Below are 26756 nucleotides of genomic sequence, written 5' to 3'. Positions count from 1 at the left end.
TCTTCTACACTAATCCTATAACTCTGCTAAGCTCTTTAATCGTGATAGATGTTTCATTTGCTAGCTCATCGAAATTAAAACTTCCTCACAGAGAGTAGGTTGTATTTTAACACCTCGAAGTAGATAAAAGTGGCATTATTTGTCGTTCACCTGAGGTCAGGCGTTCTCAAAAAAGGGGAACATAAGTTTACGACCATCAGCTGTGCATTTTGATAGGTGTGTTTGCTTTCTTACGATCTGTCGAACTGGACGGATTCAACCACCCACCTTTTCGTTTACCAGCAAAAAATCGTATGAATACGTTCATAGTTTTATTCCGAAATTTTTTCTATCCCGAGAAATTGTGCTATTCACCCGTTACTTTTGCCGGTCGTTTCACTAAGAATTTTCACACTCCTCGGTGATCCTTTTCAAACCGGTTTAACATGCTGGTCAGATATTTTTCCGGAGTGCTTCAGTGGCATTCAATCTGGATATTTTTCTTCCTACTCGAGAATGCGCGAACTTACTCTGTCTGGTAGCCGGATACTGAAATCCCCAATTCTTGATACAATAGGGTCATTTCATATTTAGCTCTACAATTTGCATGCGGCATTCATATTTGTAAGGCCTTGTTTTCTATTACCACCTATTTGTGTATTTTTTCACTTTCATTCACAACTATGTCTTAGTGAACCACCCAGCTTGACGAATGGTCATACGAAGTAGTCATTTTGGCACAAGTTTAAGCTCCACGGGTGAGTACATACTGTACGGCATGGTCACCTGCTGCTCCATATGCTTCTAGCAATAAACACTCCAAGGTCTAACGGGAGTAGGACTTCAAAAAAGAAGATATTTCGCATCAATGTAAACGCATAAACTTCTGATTCACTCTGATTGAAACCAAAAAGACTGCGACATATCTAGGAAAAGTCCAACTAGTCACTCGTTCGAACGAAGTGGAAGCCGAATGGTGAATGCAACTGAATAACAAATCAATCAACAGATGGCTGATCGTGTACTCATGAACCTGAGAAATGATGTCGGATATGTCTTAGCGAGCCCGAGGGAAACACGGTCCTCGATGTTGCCAGCACTTCTGGCACATAATCCAAAACATGCTTTAAAATCTTCAATCGTCTCTAATTGTGACATTCATTGGTCACACTAATGTCATACTAATGATTTGGTGACATATCTCTATATGTTTAGCCTTCAGCTGTCCAAACCAGCTGATTCACAAACTAACCAGTTTACATAAATGTGAGAAAGGAAACTTTATTGCGAACCATTTGACTAAACAAAGCGGCCCCAGGATAGTCTGGAAAAACTCGTCTAGCATTTCTTCGTGGAATGCGTGGGAGCTGGAAAGGTTTGCTGACTATGCGTTCTAAGGATATTTGGCACTGCCTCCAAAAGTTTTATACTCATCTATTCACTTAGTGGTGAAATATCGACCTGGTTGAACTCGAATTCCGCTCTCATATTTAGTCTTGCATTTCCAATTTCTATTCGGGCCAATTCAGTGACTAAACTGCTACGACGCAGTGAACGCATTAACTCCTGAGCAGATCCGGATAGAATCTTCAACTAAATAGTCTTTTCTTTGGTCGATGAGTTAAAAACATCTACACGAGCACAAAACCACATGATTAGGTCTCTCACACAATTGTTTGCAGTTGACGGTGGGGGTTTCAGCTCAAAAAGAGTCGCCGCAGACCGCAGAAGAAGTAGCAGAGGTGATCGCACAATATTAATAGGATAACTGCTTATTCTATTCATAACAAGAGACGATAATTGCCACTAAAACATCAACCAGGTGCGATATATTTTCACTCCTACCGCAAACTTGTGTCAGCTGTAAGAACCGCGTACTTGTCGTAAAGTGGTTGTAGCTGCTCCAGTGTCGTTCACCGATGATTTGGTGAGCTGGGGTAGGTAGGTGCGCAATGGAGGCGGAAGCCGATAAATTGGTGCACAAATACAGCACCGTCAGTGGACTGTTAAGTGGGGGAATTGAAGGGAGGAATTGAAGGCAATAGCTTGGATGCATGAGCGCCACTGAGGGCGCGACTGGGCTATGTCTGACAGTGTCTCTAACCATTGGCCTGTCCCGTCTCGGGGTCCCTATCCAGGAAGACCGCAATGACCAGCGCAGGTGGGTTTGTTGGTAATAGCTCTCATCATTCGCTGCCAAGTCATCGTTTGACTGCTCGTTTCTACCCTTCCCGTGGTTTCGCATCATTTGTGAATGCGGAATTCGCTCCGGAGCAAACTAGGTCATCAGTTTTGCTTTATACATGTATGCAAGATCGATGTTGCGCGCCAATGTCAGTAGAGTGATCAACTGTATCATAAAACATAATGATAAATGATTTAGCTGCTCAAATGTAACCAGTAGTACATAGTAACTCAGGAGTTAGTTTGCACCAATGAGCACCAGTCGTGCTTATTGCACCACGATTTAGGACTCCACCGTTGGAAGACTTCTGTTGCTTCAGTGGACTCGTGAATCAAAGATCCTCTTCGTGTTTGTGTTGTTACCAAAACACGCTCACTTGACAGCAGTCCTTCTAGTGCACCTAAAACATTGAAGGTAGTTGTGACTAATTGTCAGCTTCAATCTGTTCGACAGATTTGCTGCCTGGCAGTCTGAAGTTGGTGCTGATGGGAGGTTTTGATTACATTGTTTCAGTAGTAGAGAGCTAGTCAAGAATAACTAAGAATATTTTTGGTTCGTTAGTGACAAATTAAATGCTTTGCCTAATAACTAAAGTAGCCCAATAGCCCATTCAAATGCAGCTGCTCATAGGTCTCTAGATCACCATTCGACATCTTGACCGTCCTAATCGTGTATCAATCTGACAAATAGATCTATCAAAGTAGCTGTTATATTTCTCTTCTTACCACTACGGGGAAGGGGACATATTGTCCACTTCTGTGGTTACTTACTCGGAAGAATCATACATCCACTTCTATCTGTGGAACATGGTGTTGCGTTGGAAGATTTAACCTTGTGATTACTCTGTCCTTTAATTTGAGTGATGAAGGGGATATTGAAATTATACATGCGGAGATGAGAGGGTAATGGGTTGAAGATATTATGAACCACTGTTTCAGTCTGATACATCTGACCCGATTTGTTGTTCCTGGGTAACTGAATGTCATCTCCCGATGTGTAAACTTCTCCAATAGCAGCCAAAGTTTATGACAGCACAGCTCGCCATTGTCTTTATTATTCACGATGGTCTTGTCTAGTTTTTCCACTTTTCAGTGAACCAGCTGATTTCAATGCAACATCGCCATGTTACGTCCGGGGGGGGGGAGAGTGAAAACCACCTGCGCTCTACTTATCACTGCCATGTTTGACGCACATCAGACTTGCACTGGTTACATGTACCACATGAGCTTTCGGAGAGTGAGGTCTGCCAACGTACGGGAGAGCAAAGTTGCAGGTTAAGGGGCTTGTTGCCCTTGCCGATTGGAGTTCATATCTTCAAGCCGGAGCTTGATTGTCGGGTCAATGCAAGCAGGGCTAAAAACGGAGTGGCTAATCGGCCATTCGCCGCCAAAACCAGTGTATACCACATTATTTTCACGCTTAACGCACGGCCGAGTGAGCTTTCGGAGAGTGAGGTCTGCCAACGTACGGGAGAGCAAAGTTGCAGGTTAAGGGGCTTGTTGCCCTTGCCGATTGGAGTTCATATCTTCAAGCCGGAGCTTGCAGTGCTGTCTCAACGACACAACGTTTGCTAATATTTTCAGGCCGTTTCAGCTTACAAAATTTGTCAATATTTCCGCTACATTGTTTAAACGAAATTCAGATTCATACGTCTCCAATATTATTTCACAGTGGCACCCAAATCACTATAGATGTTTGGATCTTCATGCGCTCTATACGCTACGATAATTTTCTATAGAGGATAATGTTGGTAGCTCAGGTAGCGTAGATGGTCGTTGGTATATTCGCTGAGCTGGGTATTTGGATTTTAAACGTGTCCTCTCCAATCGAGGTGACATCATCGGTGCGTTGTTAGGGGACGTAATGGTGCGTAGCGGAGGGTTAGTGGTTGTGCCCACCACTACGCTCCCCATAACGCACTGGATAATATCACCTCGATTGGCGATGAAGCGTTTGCAAGCAAATTGACCAGCACAGCGAACAAGCCAACGACCATACTTTACGAGTCTCCAATCGCGTGAATACCAGGATCACAGGTTAACCAGACCGATATACTTACGATAGTGAACGGAAGCAGGCTTTTGACGATGTGGAAATCCTGCTATTAAAATACGCTACTTTCCTGTCTTCTTGTAATTTGATGTCTATGTACGTATAACGTTGGCTAACAGTTCAGCATTGCTGCTTTCATCAGTTCGTAAACAGTTATCCTTATTTTTAGTTGGAGGTATCCGAAAGTACAAACATTCTGCTGTATAGAGGTCACGAAACACGCGTAGGGAAGTGGGCAGCTAGTGTAAGGGTATGGTTATTCGTTCAAAGCCTGCGAACACTTGCAATACACATTCGGGTGTATTTAAACAAGGAACGGCTTACGTGCATCCATTGAAAACTAGTGTATTACAGTTTGAAAGACAGTGGGAATTTTTACACTCAGAATGTTGTCGTGACGAGAATACTGTTGACAGTTCCACGGTCGCCGCCTGGATCAACGGAAATTTTTGGCCATACCGCATGAATGTAGAGGTATTATGCATGTCAGACAACTCTTTGGCCTAGGTTCATTTGGAAGCTATCAAGCTTCTAAAAGCAGATTACGTCAGAACCAAACTTTGTTTTGATGGTCCTTGAACATGAAAACCGTTTCGTTATGTCAGCATTAGGGATCGCGGAATTTGTTTGGTGTTAGATCAACAATATATTTTTGTGTATCGTGCTGGTCAGAAGGGGCTGGAGTCAACTCTAGTCAAATGCACACGCATTTTCAACATACGTGAGTAAGTGGTTTGTGCTGTGCACTTTTAGCTGGTTTCAGAAAGTACTCAACGGGTTGGTGCATAAGCGCTTATAAGGTAACGAATCGGAAAAAGTAAAGCAGCAGAATAAATTTTCAGCTGGTGCTAAAGGGAAAGAGACGACTAAAATTTGAAGAATGTTACTCATGATATTCACAGCTTCGTGGTTTGGAGAAGATGAATTACACAATGCCCCAAGGTCTTCGTGGGCGGTTCCAGGCGCACCCAGCTCTCTTCCCGAGTGAGCCACTTACGCGTGTCACTCAAATTCTTTTCGGAGCTATAGCACTCCAGTTTTGGACTTCACAGTAGTACCATTTTAGGAAAGCCACAGAATTCGCCTGGATCGGTCCAACGAAATGTGTGACGGTATGTAGTTTTTGAGCATGAGTTCATTCCGTTTACGTAGCGGGAAAATTCCTGTCACATGCTCACAAAACACGAATATCAGGAACTCTGTCCTGTTTGTTTAAGCTGAACTGATTTTATTCACAGATAGCTTCAGTCGTAATCGGCAAACTATACTTTGCGTTTCAAGCTAAACCTACAACTTAAAAAAGCTCCCTGAACTTACTGGGGTCAAAAAATATTATTGCACGAAGGCAAGCGATTTCAGCTTCTTCCAAACAAAGGTCCTGCATTGGTTGATATAGCTGATCAAGTATGCGTCTAGCAATGTCTGCGATCTCAGGTTGCGGGTTGTTTCTCGAAATAATACGACTGTTGCCTAACAGGATCAACTGTGGATCGTCCAAAGAACTTTCTCTCTCGTCGGCTCTACTCGATGGTGTTTGATTCAGCATACCAGTGCACGTCCGTGATGCCTGGAGGTGATTGGACATGTTCCTATCGGAAGAAACCCATTCTAGTTTGTCAGTATCCGCTTTCTCACCAGTTGGTTTGTGGGAAGCCTCATTGACACGTTTCTGAGATGCTGTTGGAAGTGCGGAAGAAAGGGATCTCCAAACTGCTCCCAAGATAAGCATTTCACCTGCATGGGATCGTAGTAGGGCAACCTATACAGTCGGCAAAACAACAGCAATAATAGTTACAAAAGTAATGGTGTATTTTGAATTGACGCACTGTTCATATGGTCAGTCACTGTGTAAGAGAGTAAGTGTTTACGCACCATAGGGCGTGCACTCAGCTAATGCAGCAAACTGTACAGTGATCGTGTAGGATGATGGGAAATTCATTTCGTACAGCTTCAATACACGAAAAAAGAAAATATGAAACAAATCACTGGGCTAGCAGCATGATTTATGTGGAACGAAATGGTAATTCCAGTGATCAGTACAGACCTGAATCGACTAATCAATATTGCTTCAAGGGACTTCTTGTCATGACCATGAATGAAATGTAAGGCTCAATGTCGTAACAAGAAGCAGTCTTCCACAAGATTGAGGTCTTTGGAACAATACTTCTTGGTTGATTTAAGCCTGTACACAGAAAGACTTCAGCTTCACTATTATTCAGTGATGCTCACATTAAATTTTAGTTCCATATAAACAATGCTACTAACTACTGAGTCGTCTTATCTTCCTCTAGTTCACACATATTGCGTCTGACGAGATTGTGCAAAATGGATTCATCTGCAATAACGTCACTCTGATTGCTCTATTTAAATTGATCCGGGAATTGAGAATTTGGTATTTCATCAGGTGACTGTTGATCTTTTTGCAGAGCTTGGTAGCTGATGTGCAAAGGTTTCATCACCATTCGAGGAGACGTCTTCATTGCGCTGTTGTCAAGCTTGGCGAACAGATCAACAGCCACCTGATCAAATAGCACTAATGCACCCAAGCCACCAATATTACAATCAAGGATTTAACCGAACTTTCTGTTTAGTTTCCCATTTTCCGTTTTCGCAAGCGTATAACAAAGCTAGAATGGAAGATTCTGAAGTTCCTATCTTTGATCTTAATAATAAAACAAACCTAGTACGAATGCGATGTTACTCGTAAAGTCGATGATAGCTCGTCGAGAGCACACTATCTACTTCCCCATTTTGGTAAGTCAAATCATGAAAGCATCTGACACTGGACAGAATGGCGTGATACACGCAATCCGATCGGGCATGAGGTATTGGGAGGTGGCGCTTCAAAATGCTGTAAAACGAGTGGACTATTCAGCAGTGGCTCAAATACTTCATTGAAGCCAGTCTGACAACGTGCAGCTGCGCAAAAATACGGATGCAAATTCCCTAGTAGAATTGACATTATGGGCACCAACGCGATCACAAGTCCACTTGCTGAACATAATCACTTGGGGCCAAGGTATATTTTGTCCATGTTGCAATAAAATTGTCATTAGCACTGTCATTGTGAGAGTGGCATAAATAAAGTTAGGATTAATAGAATATCGCCAGGTAATGTATGGCCATTTTGTCGATGTTCTTATTGGCGGCTACTGATAACACCTGCATAGTGCTGTGCCAAGGGAGGCGCAACCTTAACTTGAAACTTTTGATGGATAACCTTAGTGACGAGAAAATAACGTACGCTGGTGTCCATAGTCATACCGTAATGCTTGGGCCGTTTTGGTGGCTTGCAAATGACATCTGCCCATTTGTCCATCAGTCGTATTCTTTCGGCTCTACATCGGCATCAAGCGCTTTATGAAGCATCAAATTCGGCTAGGAACAAATCGTCCATGGCTCCTACTATATACAGGCGTCCATTGGTTTGACCACTTTTGGCCCACGAATCCGATTTGGATACCATTGATTCACAGTAGTGCCGTAAAGACAGATCAGCGCACTCGATGCTGGCATCAATCATCTACTGTAAGCGGGTTTGTTTCTGAGGGACTACACAATGGTTTATGACCGCTAAGGGACGTTGACAGACACTGTTGAAGAAAGGGGTTTCTTATCTAATGATCGACGATAGAGGGTTCTTGAGTATGAGATTTGGAATCAGTGTGTAAGCAGCTTCCCTCTCTTTAAACGCTTATTATTTCACTGTCCGTGTAATTCAAATTAATTTGGGTTGAACAATGGGTTCATGCGGGGGAGTGAGAGAAGGAATGAGCTGTAGGTTTGGAACCACCGGCCCAAAATATGAAGGTTACGATTGCAAACTCAGTAAGATGGCGGGCAGTAAAAAGAATAAAAAATCTTATTCAATTCAAAAAATATACGAAAAATAGAGAAGAATGTGCATGTGATTAGTTAGTGCATTTGTCAAGCTTTATATTAATTTCGTTTTCTATTCCAAAAAACCCGGCGTGTCACCTTTTGTTAGTTGCAAAATCCAAACTGTTGAAAATTATTTAGTTCCTAATTCTTTTGTCATACTAAATAGGTACAGTAGTTTTTGCAAAAAAGGATCACCTTTTGGACTTAAGCCCGGATTCCTGATAATCAATTCATTTGTACACTCTTTAACTGACGACTGGTTTGTGAAATAAATCTTTTCCGATCCAGCCCTTAAGGTTTCCCTAGAAGAAGAAAACAACTACGTTGTTATCCGAACTCATCCAACTCTTCAACAGGCTGTAGCTCACAAAACCAACACATCTTACCTGGTCGTTCATGGTCAACTTTCCAAAACTAGGTAGGTTCTTGGCCCATTCGATGAGGAAGAACAACTGGGTCTTGATCGAATCACATATATCTGCCACATCAGCTAAGCGATCCTCATCATCTCTGTTATCTGACGGAATGGTATTTGAACGCCATTCGGAACACTGACCAAGGGCTGACCGATTCACAGGATTGGAGGGACTTTTTTGAATTGCCTTCGGGGAGAAAATCATAGCACTCAAATTCTACTGTTTTTTGTGAAGAATAGGTATGAGATCAAATCGAAACGACAGTCGCTTCTCATGGAAACTGGTTATTGAGATGTGATGGGAATGTCCTGTCGAATTAAAAACTCACAAATGTAAGAAAAAAAATTTGGGCTTCCTGCCAAGGTATGCATGTGCACAGAGATCGTGAAAATAGGGTGACAGTAGCAAATCTAGAGAAAGGAAATGGAGAAAGACTGTCGCCATGTTTGACTGTATCTACCAGAAAACCGACAAACAACAGTTAACCAGTGAGCACAATAAAGAATATGTCTAGGAATAGCATCGATGATGCCTGAATCCTATGGAAATAACAATTACTTTGGCTTGCCTTTTTTGAAGAATCATACAGAGCTTCCTGAACCGTTCCTCTCTTGTTCACTGGTATCCACTGGTTTACGCATTAGTGGGTTGAGAATTACAAGGACCAGTTCAGGAGCAAACAAAACAAAACGTGACGCCATATTTAGCGCGATTGTTTGCCGACCGATATTCGCCAGTTTCAAGATAATAGACCAAAAATACCACTGCTAGTTTTCCATGTAGAATATAATTCTGTGTAATGTCCTTGAAGGCGTACAAGCGGACAACTACTACAGCCCACGCGTTACTGCGACTAGGCGCCGAACATGTCATCCCTGGTGTAGATATAATCGTCTTGAATCAGTACTTTCAAACACACATCAACACAAAGACAGAAAAAGGCTAATGATAGCAATAATAGCCGAAAAAAGACAGTATAATCTGAGTTTAAAGCCGGTTTTTGACCCGTGTAACTATTTCAGCTTTAATGATAATTCTTGGGTAGCTGCAGGTGAGACAGTTTAGAAAAATATTTAGCTAAACCACAAGAAAAATTCATAATAACACCACATGCAATCTGATTTAACGTGTTCATAGAATTTGCAAGGTGCTCAGTGGACTAGAGATTGAGACTTTGATGACAAATCTACTTCGAAAGATAGAGCATTTCAGTAAACCCGCAAGAAACCAATTTTTGTTCTTCTGCGAGCAAACATAAAAAGCAACTGGGACTGAAAAGTTTTGCAATTGTGCGTTTTGATTCACCAAACAAATAGCCACTGGGGCATTTTAAACTACACAGACCTACAAGACAAAACGTCTATGACGAGCACTCTCCAGAAGACATTACCCTGAGTTTGATGATTTACTGAAAAACTGGTAAAATTACGTTGATCAGGCACTAAAGGAATATATGTATCCGGCTGTTTAGTGCAAAAGGACTGTCAAAGGAATAAGTATATCGGCGCACATCAAAGTGCTTGACAAATTTGCAAAACAAAGTGTTTTTCCCAGCCTTTCTGTATGCTATGCTTCTTATGGCTAATAATAATATGCGTTATCAACAATTCTTTGTAGTTCTACACACCCTTATTTACAGATAATAAAGCCAAATACCATGTGTGAAGAATAATTTGGCTTGAACCCGTCGAACGGTTTCTTGGGAATAGGCGCAAACCTGATGAGGCTGCTATTAAATCTCTTGCAAAACACTCGTGTAAGAATAAACAAAATTTTTACGCTAAGGGTGGAAGTAATCTGAATGGAACTAATCAGTAGCATAGAACTTATTCCGTGAGATTACGTAGGTTGTCAAATTAGCCATCACAATATTGGATGAAGTATTCCACAGAACACAACCGTTTAAAGATCATGCAAACTGCGAAGTATGATTTATACCGGGACTTATGATACTTCAGGTCCTTCTATCAAACATGGCTGTTCCAGCACAAATCATGGATGGGTGAAATAAATAACAAAGCAATATTTATCCAGTTCTTACTGATCGACGTGGATTACTTGTCTCGTAATGCTCGCTTATCGCTCGTTATGTAACATAAAACAAACTCGTTGGTGCTAGCTTAGACAGTTAATGCAGCAAGCCATAAGAACTATACAGGTTCATAAGGTTGCGCCAGTTGTCCTCATTAATGCATATGTGGTAGTTCCATTTGGAACAAAGTGCCGCGCTTTCTTAGATCAATAAATCTGGGTGTAGTCAAACAAATACAGCAGTGTTGTTTAATCATATGGGAAAGCAACTGGTCCTTTCTGGTACCCTTTCTTTTTTAAAAGTCATTTAATTATTCTTTGATGTTTCCTCAGGGAAAGAAATGGTATGCAGGGAAATGCTTCGTAAATGGTTGTATCAATTCCACCGGCCTTTAGTATTCTGTTCCTAACTAAATATGAACAAACTAATAGTCAATCTTTCTTTCCCAATTGTTCATGATCTTTTATCTATCGTCTATAATCAATCTACAAATCAACCTCTCCCTCTATATCTTAGATAAAAGCAGTCGCAGTGTATGCACTATACGGAAACCACAGGGTTTTTGTGCGACCATCAAAATTAAAATTATGTGCCTCATAGAAATTGGAAAACTCTGACAATTATCACTTAGAGTGCACGAAGTCCGGTCATTCTGTGCCAAACTAATGATCTCAGGTAGGAATAAATAGCATCGTGCAACTAGTATTTTATGGACTTAATGACATCCTTTGATTCCTGCGAATCCTTACGTGAGCGTGATTAGTGGTCATTTTAATCCTTACTCAATGAGAGCGACCCAGCTATACACCACACGGCAAATGTAAACTAATTCAATTCAATTCAAACAATTCAATTTCAGAGGAGTTCAGAGGGATAATGTTTAAGACCGGACGCCAAAAACATCCATTTTTCCTTTCGTTTAACATGTTGCTTATATATATATATATGTATATATATGGAACTCAGTTTGCTGATACTGGTTGCCACAATTACTAAATCGAAACTTCCCGTCACTCTCCAAGCTCTCTTAGACTAAAAGCCTAACCAGTAAGGTCGACCAGGATAGCTACCTGGTCATCGTTCCTCGTGTGAGACTGGAAACACACTTCTCATACGGAATCATGTTTTCCTGTAAGAAAAACGGTAGTCCAATAACTTCGAGCGCGCTTTAGCCCCGTGGTGGCCATAAACTTGCCAAGCTGATTTTCGTTCCAAGAAAGTGACATTTGTGTCTAATACCCACGCCCTCATTTGTTGTAAGCCAAACAAAGTGTTCAGGCTAGGACAGAGGAAATATTCTTCAATCAGAGTAGTGCGAAAACAAATTTTATGGATACAATTACCATAAGTGACCAATAACAAAACAGGGTTCATATTCGGCTCGTCAGCTCAAAAGCCCAAGTTAGCAGCACATGACTCACATAGTTTGCACATGCTTCAGCTTGCATTAATTGTCTCAAATCTAGAAATGAGTGTCCTGAAGTGGCTGAATCCAAAAACATTGGTCGGTTGCTGATTTTATCGCGTTCATTTTGAACCGCTGAAATATCAGACGGAAAATAATTTGATGTTATAGCGGAACTAATAAAATTGACTTCCTTAAGGTAGCAATTCATGGATACTGGGTGAAAACAAGGAAAGTTAAATACACTCAAGCGCTTTGCTTATGTAATAATAAAAACTGGTCCACTGTGATCAAAGGATTAAAAATTCGAGTCACTGTGCTTAAGAATGTTTACATTCATTAAGTTGCAAATATATTTTATGTCCTCAGTTTTAATCAAATATTTTTCACCCCGATCAACAGTTACCAACGAAAGTAAAATTGAACGTCGTCTTTGCAACACCTTCAGCTTCCGGACTCCACAATGGGACTGCATCGCAATAGGCAGAGATAATATTGGCATTTAACATCACACTTTTGCATCTGCATGCATTATCTTGAAATCAAGATCCGAAGATCCAAGGACTTGGTCCACAAAATCCAGGGAGGACATATTGTGCCTTCGAACGTAGCAGCAGATCATAATCGATGGCTTATAGATAATGATTCCTAATCAATGATTTGCCTTGCTAGCTCATTTTATTCGTTGGGGACTGTCTTGTTATGAGTATTAGGTTGAACACCGCGTTAATAGTCTCCAGTTCGTCAATAACTGACTAAATCAGACAATGAATCTCAGATTTACTTTTGTTTACCGCCAGCCTCAATATTTTTGTGCTACCGTCCGTGTTGTTGACCAATAAATTAACCGCACCGTCAAAATGCAGTTAGCAGTTAGCATTTAATACTATCAACTGGTGTCTTTACAAGGTTTTATAATATACCAACTATCGTCGTAAGGCATACTGTTTAAGCTTTTCGGGCTCCGTTTGTTCCCATGTGAAAATAAGCTACTTTTGTTACAAGCTCGATTTCTCAGCATTCTTCATCATCATAAACTGTGGATAATTTTGATAGCAGTTGAACTGTTCGTCGATCTGGTGACTGGTTTTTGAGGGTTCCAAAGAAACACAGTCCATGAATTTTTGAGTGGGTGAATTTCCGTCTCTCGTCCTATACATTGTTTCGCCGACGCCATATCAAGTTCTGACTTGAATGGCTAATCAAGAATATGGTTCACTAGCTTCTGATTGATCTGTTCATCATTGTGCTAACTTATGGACTGATTGCTAGTATATGATTTTTAGTGGCCTCTATTCCGCTACTTATTTGAATGGATTTTATACTTTGGCAGGGATACCTTTTGCAATACCTGTTTGGCCATCCCTTCCGTTTGCAGTACATTGTAATACTTGATACCACATTCTAATCAGTCAGTGTAGAAGTCTGTTCGGTCCATGAGCTCCTGGTTTAGATTATTTTGTGGTTCTGTGCATTGTCGTTTTAGAATTCTTTTTATACTATTGGTTGGACCTGTATGAACAAACTGGTCTGTGGTTTTTAACGCAAGGACGCAGGCTTTTTTAAACTCGAAATTATTCTACGTTCTTTCTTACTATACTATCTGTATTCATCCAGTTGTAGAAAAACCTTTGCCGTCGTATACAGAGAACAGTGATAATCATTTATCTTTCACCGGTCAGCTTCTTTTATTATAGCACTCCAAGTCACCTTGATGATCCTCACAGTTACTTCGCCGTATGCTTAGTGCTGTTATTTTTATCACTGATTCTTCCTTACTTTAAACTGTAAGAGTCCTTTCTCAGTGTTGATAGCTTTGCAGTTCACCGCCAACTTTTGTTGTCAATAGAACTTTGAATGGTGAAAATGTTAAAAGTACATGCTGCCAGAGGTGTATATAATAAATTCACTAGGCAAATGTTCCTCTGAAAAAAGCTGAGAAATCACCTCTTCTGAATGGACTCTATAGTGAGCTTTTCTTGATCTCAATAAGTTCTGAACGCGGCTCGTTTCGTGAATACAGCTTCTCAGATTTATCTTGGATAGAGTTTACACGAGGTGGTAACATCTAGTGGAACTATTTGAACTAACAAACCAGCTACACGTGTAACGATGAAACTACTACTGATGGAAGGGCATGCAAGTGGTATGTTTTCTTCTTGTAAATTCACTTTGCGTCTCTTAAAAAGGGAGATCTATTGCGGAATTTGTGGAGTCGCTTGTAGCATTTGCTTGGATTTGAGTAATGGATTTGAGGTCAATGGATATCCAGAAAATTTCAGGAAGACGCGCTCAAGAAGAGAGTGGATATTCAGTTTTTGTAAACAAGATGCATGTGAGAGTTTTGCTTCCCTGTCCAATAGTGTGTAACTATTCAGCTGACATTTTGTAACAAATGACTCTGCAGCAAAGACCTCCTTCCTTACACTAGTATTAATTCCGAAGAACCTATACTCATGGGGCGCGCAAAGTCTGGAGGTATATCTGATTGAAAATTTCTTTTCAAAGAAGCTTTGGCTATTATTAATCCATGCGCGCTAGAAACTTTTTCTCAGTTACTTTACTTCAGAAAACGAAGCAGTAGATACACTTTCATCAGTGGTGCACATCCTTGTTCATGCCAGTATTCAAACTTTGAACATCTGATGTGCGAACCAACCGCGTTAAAACACTTCATCAGCACACATGGACTCAAATGATTTATCAGGCCCAAGGGCGGTTACCTGCCCACGCTTGATGAAGGCTTGCAGTATCGTAAACCACAAGTGATTAAAGTGGTTGCAAGCGCCGAAATCCTATCGACGACTAGAGTTTAAGCTCTATACAGCACAGTAACAAGATGTGTCATCTTATGATGGAGGTTTGGAATCAGATTTACACAAAACCCCCTGAAAATCATGTTGATAGACGTAAAACATTCTCATGGCTTTTAAGTTTCTGAGCCAGTAATAGCTTTTCGTAGTTATGCAGAGACATTTGAGTAGGAATCACACTCCTCATGCCTACTATTTGTCGTGGGCTGCAATTTACATGAGACTGGTTCAATCATCAGACATTGTCACTAATCTGAGCCTTAAAGCACTCGAAAAAGTGATTAGAAATGGCGGTCCATTAACGTGAGCTGCTGTTATGACTAATCTTCAAAGCAGGAAAGGTGTTCCATCAGACGGTGATACTAGCTGTCTGCATCCCTCCGTCGAACGTATCTAACAGATAATACTTCTGTGTCCTTAGATCGACAATGCATCGGAATACTTAACGAGATCAGACCAACATTAGCGGCTGAAAAACTGGACTCACCAGCTTTTTTCATCCCAACACGAAAACATTTGCGCAATCTGCAAAAGCGGCACTGATTGCGTTTATCTTTGGTTATCACACAGGCGCGTTTGTGGCGACACGTGTACGAATGATTCCGCCTTACCGAACGTCGAAAGAATCCTTTGCAACCGTCACAGGAATAGGCCCCGTAGTGCTTACCTGAGTGATAATAGGAATAAAGTGGAGATGTTGAGAATCAGATGTTTCGATCAAAAGCTAGACTTGAAGGGCGAGTTCATCAGCAGCGTTGTATCAAATGTTGTACCCTTCAGGTTACAAGGCGGTTTGTGATAACATAAATTCTAGCACGTCAACGTTGCCGGCAGTGTTTGTTTGCAGTGTGTCAAGCGACAATTATCTAAAACCTGGCTTAACAGCATGGTCATTGCTCATTCTGAAGAGTGTGACTCATTCTGATATACATATCATTCCAACTCTGATCTAAACCGTTGCACTCATCTAAGATATAAAATCGATTAGGAAATCAAGCCCTTCGACCATTTATAACAAACCAGTGTACTGATATAGTAACATATCCGCCATGAGGTAGAGTAATGAGGAGATGCCGAAAAATACAGGACTGTGACAATGGATCAGAAAACCACATAACCAGGAAGGCCGTATCCTGGACTACGACTCATAAATCTACAACAGAGACGTTTGCACAGAAAATTACAAAGATGCATGTTCCCATGTGCTCGACAACATTTCACGCAGAAAAGCCCCAAAATGTATATGAATGGGGAAAACCTAGGTCTTTCAAAGACTGTAAGGAGTTGTAACGCAAAACGACAAAACCTGACTCATCTGTTTCACTGTCCATTTGATATAACAAGGGTGGTACATTCGACGGTCGAATCCCGTCGAGGCAGATTAATCTACACTCTGAGCGATGGGTCACTTGTTTTGCTCTCCCCAAGCGATGGGGAACAGCACCCAACCACTGAACAGTCCGAGCATTCCAAACGTTCAGAAATGCACCATTAGGCTAGAATGGTCCACGGAGATTGAACAGACGAATCGGTGACCTTTGCCTTTTGATCTCGTTTTCACAGAATTGAAATCATTTATCCGGAAAATCTGACTAAATCAGATATTAAACGCAAAGCTTTTTTCCCCACAATCACCTCCTTACTCGAGGTTACTCAAATTCGTGGAAGTAATGTTATTTTAACCTATCTTGTGCATTTCTGACGGCATTATTGTGACTTACATTAAGCACATTCGCAGTCATCGTGAAAGTTAAATTAGTTCAGAGTGACCCCTAGCAGTTATGTCGTCATTTGTTCTAACAACTGAAAGATGCGTGTTTGAGCTGCATGACGCCCCCCCCCCAAATAAATCACTGGTTGGTGCCAAGTGTGAAGTACAGGCAGTCAGCTGAACAAAATAATTGAAATACGTGTATTACAAATACTGGTTCAAAGCTATGGTTAATGGTCGTGATATCTTCAGATGAAATTTTTACTTTCGCCTGGACAATGCTGGCACTTAGTCTGCATGTTTCATTGTTGTTTATGTACCTTTCCTCTACTCGAATAGAACTAGCGCGGTACAATAAGCGTCATTTCTAATCGTCCCATAAGCTCACTTCAGTCTACTGATAAGACTGCTGTTAAGTGGAAAAAGAGTTGTAAAAGATGCGTGTAATATTTAACCATACAAATTATCAGGCGGATTCGCAATGAAGAGCAGTCTATATCGTGCAACGTACAAGAAAATAATAGGTCAAAATACTAGTAGTGTAGCAATCTTGCCAGCCTGTCAATTTTGGTGAACAAATCAATGGGCATCTGATCAACTACCAGAGAAAGTCATACCATTATATAATAAAGGCGGGACCGGAGAACGCGTCCATTTGTCGGAAACGGAACTTAAAGACATCCACAAATGATGATCCGTGTATTGTTGGTGAGATTCCATTCTGTAAGCTTGGCTAAGCTTTGGACAAATTCCACTTCAGCTAAAAAACTGCAGTATCTTTCAGAATGGTCAAAAGCATCATCAACTACGGAAATATAGTTTTGTTTGGTTTGTTTGCTTTTGTATCTACTCCTGAATTAATGGAATCAATTTGGTATGCAATAATGCCTCTTCTGGACGACGATGTATAAACTGACGTGCATCTTAGTCCGAAAGAATACCTTTCGCTTTTCCCATCTGTACTATTTCAGACAGCTCTAAAAAAACGAGGTTACCGGCTTTTGATCGAAGTTCTTGTCCATTTTATTCATTTCCAGTGATGAAATTCTCAAGGCTCAGAAATATCTAATTCTAACAATAACGAATTTTGGCTTGTTAAAATGTCCGCGGACTGTTTAGGCAGCAATAAGCCAGATAATTATGACCAAAAATCAGTGTCTGTATTCACTTGCCTCATGCCTTTGTACATATATGTGAAGCCACCTTAGACGGGCGCCAAACTCTTTACTGGTCGTGAATGAACCTGGTGGGTGAGTAGAGTTTTCTAGGTCATGACCAGAAGAACACAACCTCCGACGTTTTTCGTAAAACTGCCTTGTCGTCGGACACATTTCCTCATGATTTTGCCCTTCTTGAGACACTTTCTTTGCTTTCTGACTGCTTATGTAACTTCTCTTGCCCCTGTGCACTTTCATTGGTAACCACTTCAAAAGCCAAGATAACTTGTCAGCCCTAATGTCGGTACTTTTCATTGGGCAAATAGACCAGAGTAAAAGTTAAAAAGAGTGGTTATGCGTTGGCAATACGTCGGAGAATCTTGGTATTTGAAGACGGAAAAAATCGGTGATGGTTACTTTTCAGAACTAAGGTGCATATTATCCTCCTTCAGCTTGTGTGAGCTATCTTAAACAATAAGTTTAAGATCTTATTTTGGAATAAACCTTCAGACGAAGGCTCAAAATGCAGTGGTCTGAAGGTAAGAAAAGAGAATGCTTGTAGGTATTGAATATGTTGAATGCGTTTGCAGGAGCAGTTCAGTTAATACTTCAGCCACATTATTCCATAAAGAATTCAGATGGCGATTTAATGAGACTCTGTCGAGGCAGGTTCTCCCTTGAAAGAGGGTTAATACATTTATGGTAAAATTCACGTCCTACGTTCAAAGAATAGCGGGCATGAGATCGATTACAACATAACTGCAGTAGAATATGGTATTCATGTGGAAGTTTTCATAAAATGGAAAACTCTCCGACCTCGAGAACGCAGTATGGGCACTGACACTGAATAGTATGCAGTAATATCAGTATTTTAGGCCCAACGTTTTTTCATTATCGGAACAGCTGTGCAGATAAGGGATATTTAGGAAAGTTAAACCTCGTTAAATGACGTTCTCCAGGGACAAGAGCACAAATATTGTCCTAAAAAGTCTGTGGTAACCGGTAATGATAAGTAGTGGTAAACGAAAGACAATGAGACTAAAACATACTGACCAGTGGCTCGATCCCCACAAATCAGGCATTGTGACGCAGAACTCAGTATGAACGGGCTGGCGTCTCGTTGTCCAGATGCATCCTCTAATGAAGTGATTGGACGAATTTCAATCATAGGGTCCGTGGAATTATTCATCGGTTGCCCATCCGTTATGGGTACTAACGTTTCCGCAGTGGAACATAATTCAGATCCGTTGACGTTCTGATGATCGATTATTTGATGAGGATGTTCATAATAAGGTAGGCATGCATTAGAGACGTCCTCTGTTGCCAGAACTGCAGCGGTGAACGCCGTTGCGGCTGCAGCAGCCGCTGCAGCCGCGGCGGCGGCACTGCTACCAGAAGATAAGTATTCCGGATAGTTGATATGCTCCATTAATGCTGGTTGAATTCTGTATTCAAGTAAGGGCTGCTGGGGTTGATCACACACTTCGCTCACCATGCTGGAGCCTCGGAAGTCTTGTACTTGCAAACAGTGTTGTGGGCCAGGAAAATAACTGGATGTTCTGCTGGATCCTGATTGAGCGTCAAAAGTGAATATCGGGTTTGAAAAATGGGCTGAAGAGGAGAATGAAATGTGGCTTCAGATAACTGCTCCTAGGTAAGAATAGGCACTAAATTCTGACTGGACATTCCATTACTGAACATTTTACGAACAGAGCTGAAAAAACTTTGAGCTGTAATGTAATGAAGGCCCAAAAAAGGACTCAAGTGCGCTCTGGTCAAATGTTTCCTTTAGAGTGGTGGCGAAGGAGTTACTTTGTGTAACAAACCGACGTTTTTGGATGGCTTTGAAGCTCTACTGTCATCCTGGACTCATGTCGACGGATACTTCATGTTTTGTAAACGCCTTCGTTTCATATTTTGGGTAGAATATTTTCAATGAAAACTCACATCCGGTTGCATCGACCTCTTATTGACTTGAATCGATTTGTTATACATCCAGTGTTATGTAGTGAAACCACATTAAAAGACCAACTTGAATTTTCCATCACAGCTGCTTTGCATAAAAACAGCCGGAGAACCAAATGGGGGAGAAACTGTTCCAAACCGATGATTTCAGATTTTTATGCTAGCTCCTAGATATTGAAGATTTGATGTAGGTTTCTATTAGTCCTAGTTTTCCAACACGTGAGATTACTAAATACATATGCGAGCTAAACCCAAGGTACTTTTTAATCACTTTACGCAGGGGTCACAGATATCTAGATGGCAGAAACCTGATATCTCGTTATCAGCCCCATGTGTACGCATGGGTTAAAACGAGCCAGTGACACATAGGTCAGGGCACAAAGGGATGGCCAGAGCAGGTATGAATCAGTGGGTGAAGTTGCGTCACATGTTTAATATGGCTCACTTGGAACGCTGAGGTGTACTGTTTCTGTCCGCTGACACTGAGTTGAATTTACCAGAGGAGCTTAAAATGAGCTATTTAGGTCTCAATTGGGGTCTTTTAGTGACTACTATTTTCAGATATTCCTTTACACAACAGTTCTGTTACTTAACTGATAGAGTCCAGCAGGAGTAAGCTAACTGACTGCCACAAATCGAATTAGCCTGATCAGACGGTCAGTTTTTCAATGGTTGTGAATTTATGCCTAAACCGGGAGCTCAAACGATGATCTGAACCACTCTAGTAAATCTGCTTGAACAACCAGACGGTCAGTTTTTCAATGGTTGTGAATTTATGCCTAAACCGGGAGCTCAAACGATGATCCTGAACCACTTAGTAAATCTGTGCTTGAACAACCACCTAACTGTGTCCCCTTGTATGACGGACGCATATATACAGGCATCGATGGCGCTGCTGTACTTTAATTCACATTTACTTCCAAGGATCTATCAAAGAATTATCGTCACGAAGCGTTTTTATCAGTGACTAACTATCTCCTTGCAGATTTTTTAAGTATACTATCGTTGTCCTCTCTGCTTGTTTTCTATTCACTCGTATAGGATCGAAGATTGCGAAATAGGGATAGTAACTTATGTAGACTGGATTTCTGGTTGTTTGATTAATCAGAGAAGAAAGAGGTTGCTCAACAAGCGTTTTTGAGCTTTAACGCCGATGAAATCGACTAAGAGGATAAAATCTTGATTATCATAGTGTTAGCTTAGCTAATGGAGAATATTGTTATCCGACCAGGCGTGAGTAGCCTGTTACTGGATCAATGCTTCATTGTTTTGGTGAAACTGATACATCCGCGCAAACTACACGAATCCCATTATAGTCTGAGTTTCATCTGCGTTTACCTGAAATGCCTCCTAGTATGTGGGCAGATGCAGCTTTGCGGTACAAATTCACTCGGTCTAAACATGGAGTAATAAATCGGAGTATTTTCAAACGGTAACCAAGCTTCTAAAACGAACAAAAGTGCATCCCTGTGAGTATCTCCTCATTGATTTTTGGAAACTCTGGGCTGGAAAGGTAAATTCATTGACGATTATCAAATGTCACACTTTTATATAGTGCTTTAGTTGAAGAAGCTAATCAAAATCCCATAGGAGCAACTCAAAAGTCTGATGCTTTGATTCAGTTGCATGTGGTTCAGAACCTTAGTATGACAGTTAAAACCGATGAACACTGACTAGGCTTTCGGGAACAACGTTGGATTGCCCTAATGTGGATGGAGTTCAACAAAAGGAGAAATTACGGTGAGGTGCTTCGAGAACTCACATTCTTTGACCCTTATTAAGATTAAGCTAGAGTGACAGGTAACCACTCTAAATAACTACTAGTTATGGGGGATTTGGACCGGCGTTTTGGGCTTCTTAATTACACATACAAGACAGGTTATGGTTTCTGTACCTCCGGTTTTAGAAAATAACATTCATTTGGTCGAGTTTTAGACCTGTGTCACACAACTTCCAATATTATTCTTGTAACACACTGAGATATACCATGACGCTCCTCATAGAGATTTTGGCATGTCAGAGTAAGGAAAATTTTGTACCATTACCTTGAGAACCATCACGAAAACACGGAAAATGAAAATTCAGCCTAAGTTTGCTAGTATCACGTATTCAGTCTAACTGCAATTCCACACTTTTGCAAACGTCTCCACAGCAAATGCTGTGTCAATCTCCTACAAACTAATATTTTCAAACAACCCAGCTTAAAAAGGTTTTAACCTAATGGTATTGGAAGCGAATTAACCAGTCTTGAAAAAAAGCTGTCAAGAGTTTTCCGCAATAATGATCATCTAAAAAATAGTATGACCACAGCTCTCTCTTTTGCTTGTTTCACTGGATGTGGTCTCTAAGCCAGTTGCTTTTCGATTCGTCATTGTCCGTAAAAGCGAAAGCCATGTTGCTAGGAGCGAACTCGTACTTCGTTATCAGTTTGGAGTTTTCGCCTTTGAACATGCTAACGCTGCACAAGCTCGTTGAAGTGATCCTCCAGCATCAAGACAACAATGGTTAATGCGGCCCCACACAGTTCGAACGATCTGAATTGAGTCCCAAGAGCTCACTTCAGTGGGCGGGTGAACAAGAACCAACCTCTAATTCGCTTTAGAAAGTAGTACTTAAAGTAATACAACAACGGTGGTGGTTAAGATTGAGTTTTCTTACTTACTTAGGTGCAATGCTTAAATGAACTGGGTCGCTAGATTATCACCGATCAGTTTGCGAATATCCTTGCTTGCAACCTGTCAAAAGCTATTCTAGTTTTTTACTGAAATCCTTGCGATGTCACTGAAGCATCAACAGACTCACAGTTTTTGTCCACTGACTAAACAGGGGCCAAATCACTAAGTTTTTGTCATGGTGGACGGTGCTGCAGTCGTGCTTCTTCGGCTGTAAAGCACTGATGCATACAGTCCACTGAGCTCAGGTACCAACGTCAGATAGGTTAATAGTTTTTGTCATGGTGGACGGTGCTGCAGTCTTGCTTCTTCGGCTGTAAAACACTGATGCATACAGTCCACTGAGTTCAGGTACCAACGCCAGATAGGCTAATGAATAAAAGTGGTATAGCAAGTACTTAGATCAGAAGATATGGGGAAGCTCAGAGGCAGCAGTATTTGAAAATCCCAACATAAGCAGCATATCCTGTATTGAAATATTCCACATTGTTAGCGCGACGAACTGTTTTAAACTCATCTGAGAAAAAACTTCGAAGTTTAGTAAAAGGAAGGGTTGCCTAATACAAGTTGCTGATAATTAGAGTGAGGGGTAATGACATAACTTGTCTAGTCAGTAGGAATTCATTGGACTTTCCTTATATACAACCTGGTTTTTCAAGTGCAATTTATTTTCTATCCATCTACCTTAGCTTAACTGACTGCTACATGCATAAGATGCGATAATGCCGTTGTACTTCACGTCCGCATGTTGCTTGCAAGAAGCCTGTTCAAATATAATGTCCTGCGCATGCGACCATTTGTGTAGCCAGAGATTGATGGTCCTAATTTAAAGATTTTTAGTGCGAAATGCCTCTGAGCCTGTAAGACCCACTTTCAAGTCCGGTTTATTTACTATGATCGACAAGCTTTGCCCGTGCAGGCTTCGACGGGTGGATTGGATATAGGGCGTCCTAGATATCCATTAATCATTTGAATGGATCGTGACAAATTTTCCGGACGACTGCTCAAATGTTCCTTCTTTAATTTAGGTGGTCAAAGGTCTTTGCGAGTGAATTTTTCCTCTATACACATGTCACACATACTGGAATGCCTATATCCAGTGTTAATGTCCCAACTATAAATACCCTCCGAAGATTGAGTTGCTAATTTTATGTTTGGAATAAGCGTCCTGAAAACAGAACGGTTAGGTTAAGCAATGTGTTCTCCGGAAAGTACAGTTCCAAAAATGCATAGCACTAAAATTCTCATCAAACTAATGTTAACTGTTTTATTTTAATTTAGTCGTTCCGAAAGCTGTTCGTAAATGGCCAACATAGGCCAAATTCAGATGGCTTTGATTTGCATTCTTTTATGATACAAAATGTCCTTTATATTTCTTTACTGATGATAAAAGAAAGCACAATGTCACAGAATGGGAAGCTCCACGAAGTTTCTCCGTCCGAAGTACTTGTAGCAGATAAAATATACAGGCAATCGTACTGAATCAACGACACAAGCAGTAACGATTAAAATTTTACTGAACTAGCCAACTGTACTAGCCAACCGCTAAACATGTTTGTACTTAGTATGCTGCCCTGATCAGTATTCAAAATCCATCATACAAAATAAAAATAAAAATGATGTATTTTGTGTGTAGTATATATATATATATGTACATGGAATATCAATAAAGTTTTATTAATGCAGAGTCCGAGCAGTTCTTCGTCTTTTGCCCCTATGCATTAACCCAGTTGCGTCATGTTCCTGTGTGCTAAAACCATGTCCCACAGTTTTAGCCTAGCTGTGAGTAAAATGATAACATAAGTATGCTATTGAGATGTCGGACAAAAATAATCGGTACCGGGGGTGCGATATTTTCTGTGCACAACGGTATCCGGAATGCACTCGTTTGGATCATTTTCTGCTGAGTGGTGTCTGCAATTCTGAGTTAGTTATTTTTAAGGTTAGCGTCAAATATCACGGTGCGTTTTAAAAATGACTTTTGACTCCTACGCGCTAATAACTAATAACACTCCATGGCAGGATTCCGTCTCTCATCGGACCAGCACGTTAAAAAACAATCATTGCTCTTTTAGCAAGCATGGCTTCAAACCCACTTTCCAAGTCCAGTAAACTTTTGAATGTATACCGGGGAGCTATTCTTGTAGAGAAATATCTACCCCTATTTAATGCAAATATTTCCTAACAGAAAATGCTACCTGTTATCAGAGATTTGGTCATTGTCAGGTATGCCCATTATTAGTGGGTGCACCGGGATAAACAAGAAGCTATATATATATATATATATATATATATGGGAACTAAAAAATCTATGTCAAAGTCAGGTGGATATATCCACGGGCTGATGAGCTGCGATCAAAAGTTCTGGCACTGTGACTTGTTTACCCGGAGCTCAAAAGCAATCAGAAAGTTGCCCAAGTCGTATCGCCCTCAGAGGCTTCATCCTTTGATTATGGCCTTAAACCACATGATAGAGCCAGTTTACTGCCCTTTTTTCTCGAATCCTAACTCCTGTTACCGGTAGTTCTTGGAAATTATTTTTTGTAATAACATGGTCAGTTTAGATCTGTGTAGAATTTGCTTCTTTCAACTGTGTGACTCAGCCCATATGACGTTAGTCAGTAACAACAACCAAAAATCAATCCTCCGTTACCTAAGATTCCCTTCGGCCGATCAAAGTGCAGTTATTTTACTGCAAACGAACTTAGCTTATCTTCACTGTACTTGATGGAGAAAGACCGAGATTCGTGCAATCTCAAATAGTACAGAGGAAAAAGTGGGGACGTATTTAGATGGGCTTCAATCTTTGCAGATGCCCGGATCAAAATTATCGGAGCTCCATGACCTTCACTCATCCCCGGTTTTGGAGTTACCATTAGATTACTGCTTTGTCGACTCTGCTACAGTTTTCATGCCACCAATCCTGTGAGTCCATTGTTTTTTTCCAAGCATTTAGCTGCTTTAGATTAGTTTAGGTGAATTTTCTATCAGAATCATCCCAAAATTATAAATCTACATTCGATTAAAATGAACGACGAGGTGGTAGCAGTCAAATTGCCGATGATTCGTCATATATTTCTAACGTTAGCTTTGTTTGAAAATGGCTAAATAATCCAAAGTCTTATACATGAAGTCAAAAAGTTTCTAGTTAGAAATCTAACAGAACATGTAAGAAATCAGCGCTTTTAGTCAAATACAACTGGATTTCTCGTTGCATCTGAAGCCATCTTTTGATTGACATCAACTGGAGCTTGAATTCTCCTGCAAATCAGTATTTTCTCCTGATTTGAGATGTATTAATTTTATTTTCGCTTGTCCGTGTGGTTTACGTCTGCTGAAAAATTTTTCCGAGGTATCAAGTAATCAGCTCACCGAGAATGAACTCAGCTAAATCCACGTTCGTAACTCTTATAGTTTCTCACAAATTAGTTCTGGCTGATACAATTAAATTGAACCTTCTCATAGTTGGACCACATTTATCGGCTTGCGTCATCAAAAAGGATGAACAGAACTTTGTCAACAACAGAATCTAGGGATTCCGAATGCAACTGCTTGAGTAATTTGTTTTCTAGAAATTTCAAACGGACAAATGCACTCATGAATAGACTGCAGGACTGTAGAGCTAAAACCAGGAGTTTCTGATATTTTCGTGCCAATGTCAGTTTTGGACGAATTAAGGTTGCAGTTTTTAGTAGAAGGCAGCAATATCATCGATTTTTAAACACTTTAGACAAACTGCACGCAGTTCAGGGGATAAATAATTCACAAAGCGAGGAAAATTCCATTTGATAAAACATCGCTCGAAGATCCAGGCAAAATCTGACCATGTAATATGCCTTTGGTGACTGAAGGACCAGAAAGGCCATATCCAGCGCAAACCACAATTTACTCATACAGCTGATTAGCCGCTCAGGGCGGTACGGTTTAGACTTTGAATACCAGTGTAACGGTGATACTACTAATCGGGAGGCACGCGAGTAGTGTGTTGTTCGTAGAATTTCGCCTTGCGTCTATTGAAAATTGGAGCTCTGTTGCGGAATTCGTGGAGCCACGTCGTAACATTTGCTCTGATTTGACCGACGAATGAGTGGAGTCAATGAATCGCCAGGAAAGTTCAAGAAGACTCGTTCGGGAGAAGATCGGTGTCCAGTTTTCTCTAACGAAGATGCAGATTAGAGTTTTGCTTCCCTGTTCAATGGTCTGTAATCGGTCAGTTGGCATCTCCGAATAAATAACTCCGCAGCCAAGGTCTTCTTCCTTTCATTTGGTGCCGTGACCAGGATAAGGATGAAGATCCCATGGCTGCAACGCTTTGAGGATGGGGATGTTCGGACCTTCCTGGATGATTTTGAGGAAGTTGCGGAGGCTGCCGGGCTGGAAACCGACCGGGGTAAGTTGGTAGCGCTGAAGACTCTCCTGAGGGGCCGGGCGAAGGCGGCCCTGGATGCGGCCAGAAGAGGCCTTCAGAAGATGGACTGGGCCGCCAC

The 26756-nt window shown here is 40.9% G+C and overlaps 1 protein-coding gene across 1 annotated transcript in view; it reads right to left on the bottom strand.

Moving 5' to 3' along the window:
• T265_03785 (hypothetical protein) overlaps positions 1 to 26756 on the bottom strand; it is a gene marked incomplete at both ends in the record, with an annotated part of 54612 nt that overhangs the window by 6389 nt on the left and 21467 nt on the right. Inside the window, 5 exons of the mRNA XM_009168356.1 lie at positions 5534 to 5975; positions 8485 to 8700; positions 11968 to 12086; positions 15252 to 15431; positions 18686 to 19243. Of these exons, the coding sequence (XP_009166620.1) occupies positions 5534 to 5975; positions 8485 to 8700; positions 11968 to 12086; positions 15252 to 15431; positions 18686 to 19243 (1515 nt within the window). The remainder of the gene's footprint in view (positions 1 to 5533; positions 5976 to 8484; positions 8701 to 11967; positions 12087 to 15251; positions 15432 to 18685; positions 19244 to 26756) is intronic.

The sequence above is a fragment of the Opisthorchis viverrini genome (genome assembly GCF_000715545.1).
Source record: "Opisthorchis viverrini unplaced genomic scaffold opera_v5_56, whole genome shotgun sequence".
Lineage (NCBI taxonomy): Eukaryota > Metazoa > Platyhelminthes > Trematoda > Opisthorchiida > Opisthorchiidae > Opisthorchis > Opisthorchis viverrini.
The sequence above is the reverse complement of the archived record's forward strand: the minus strand, read 5'-3'. Positions and strand labels throughout refer to the sequence as shown.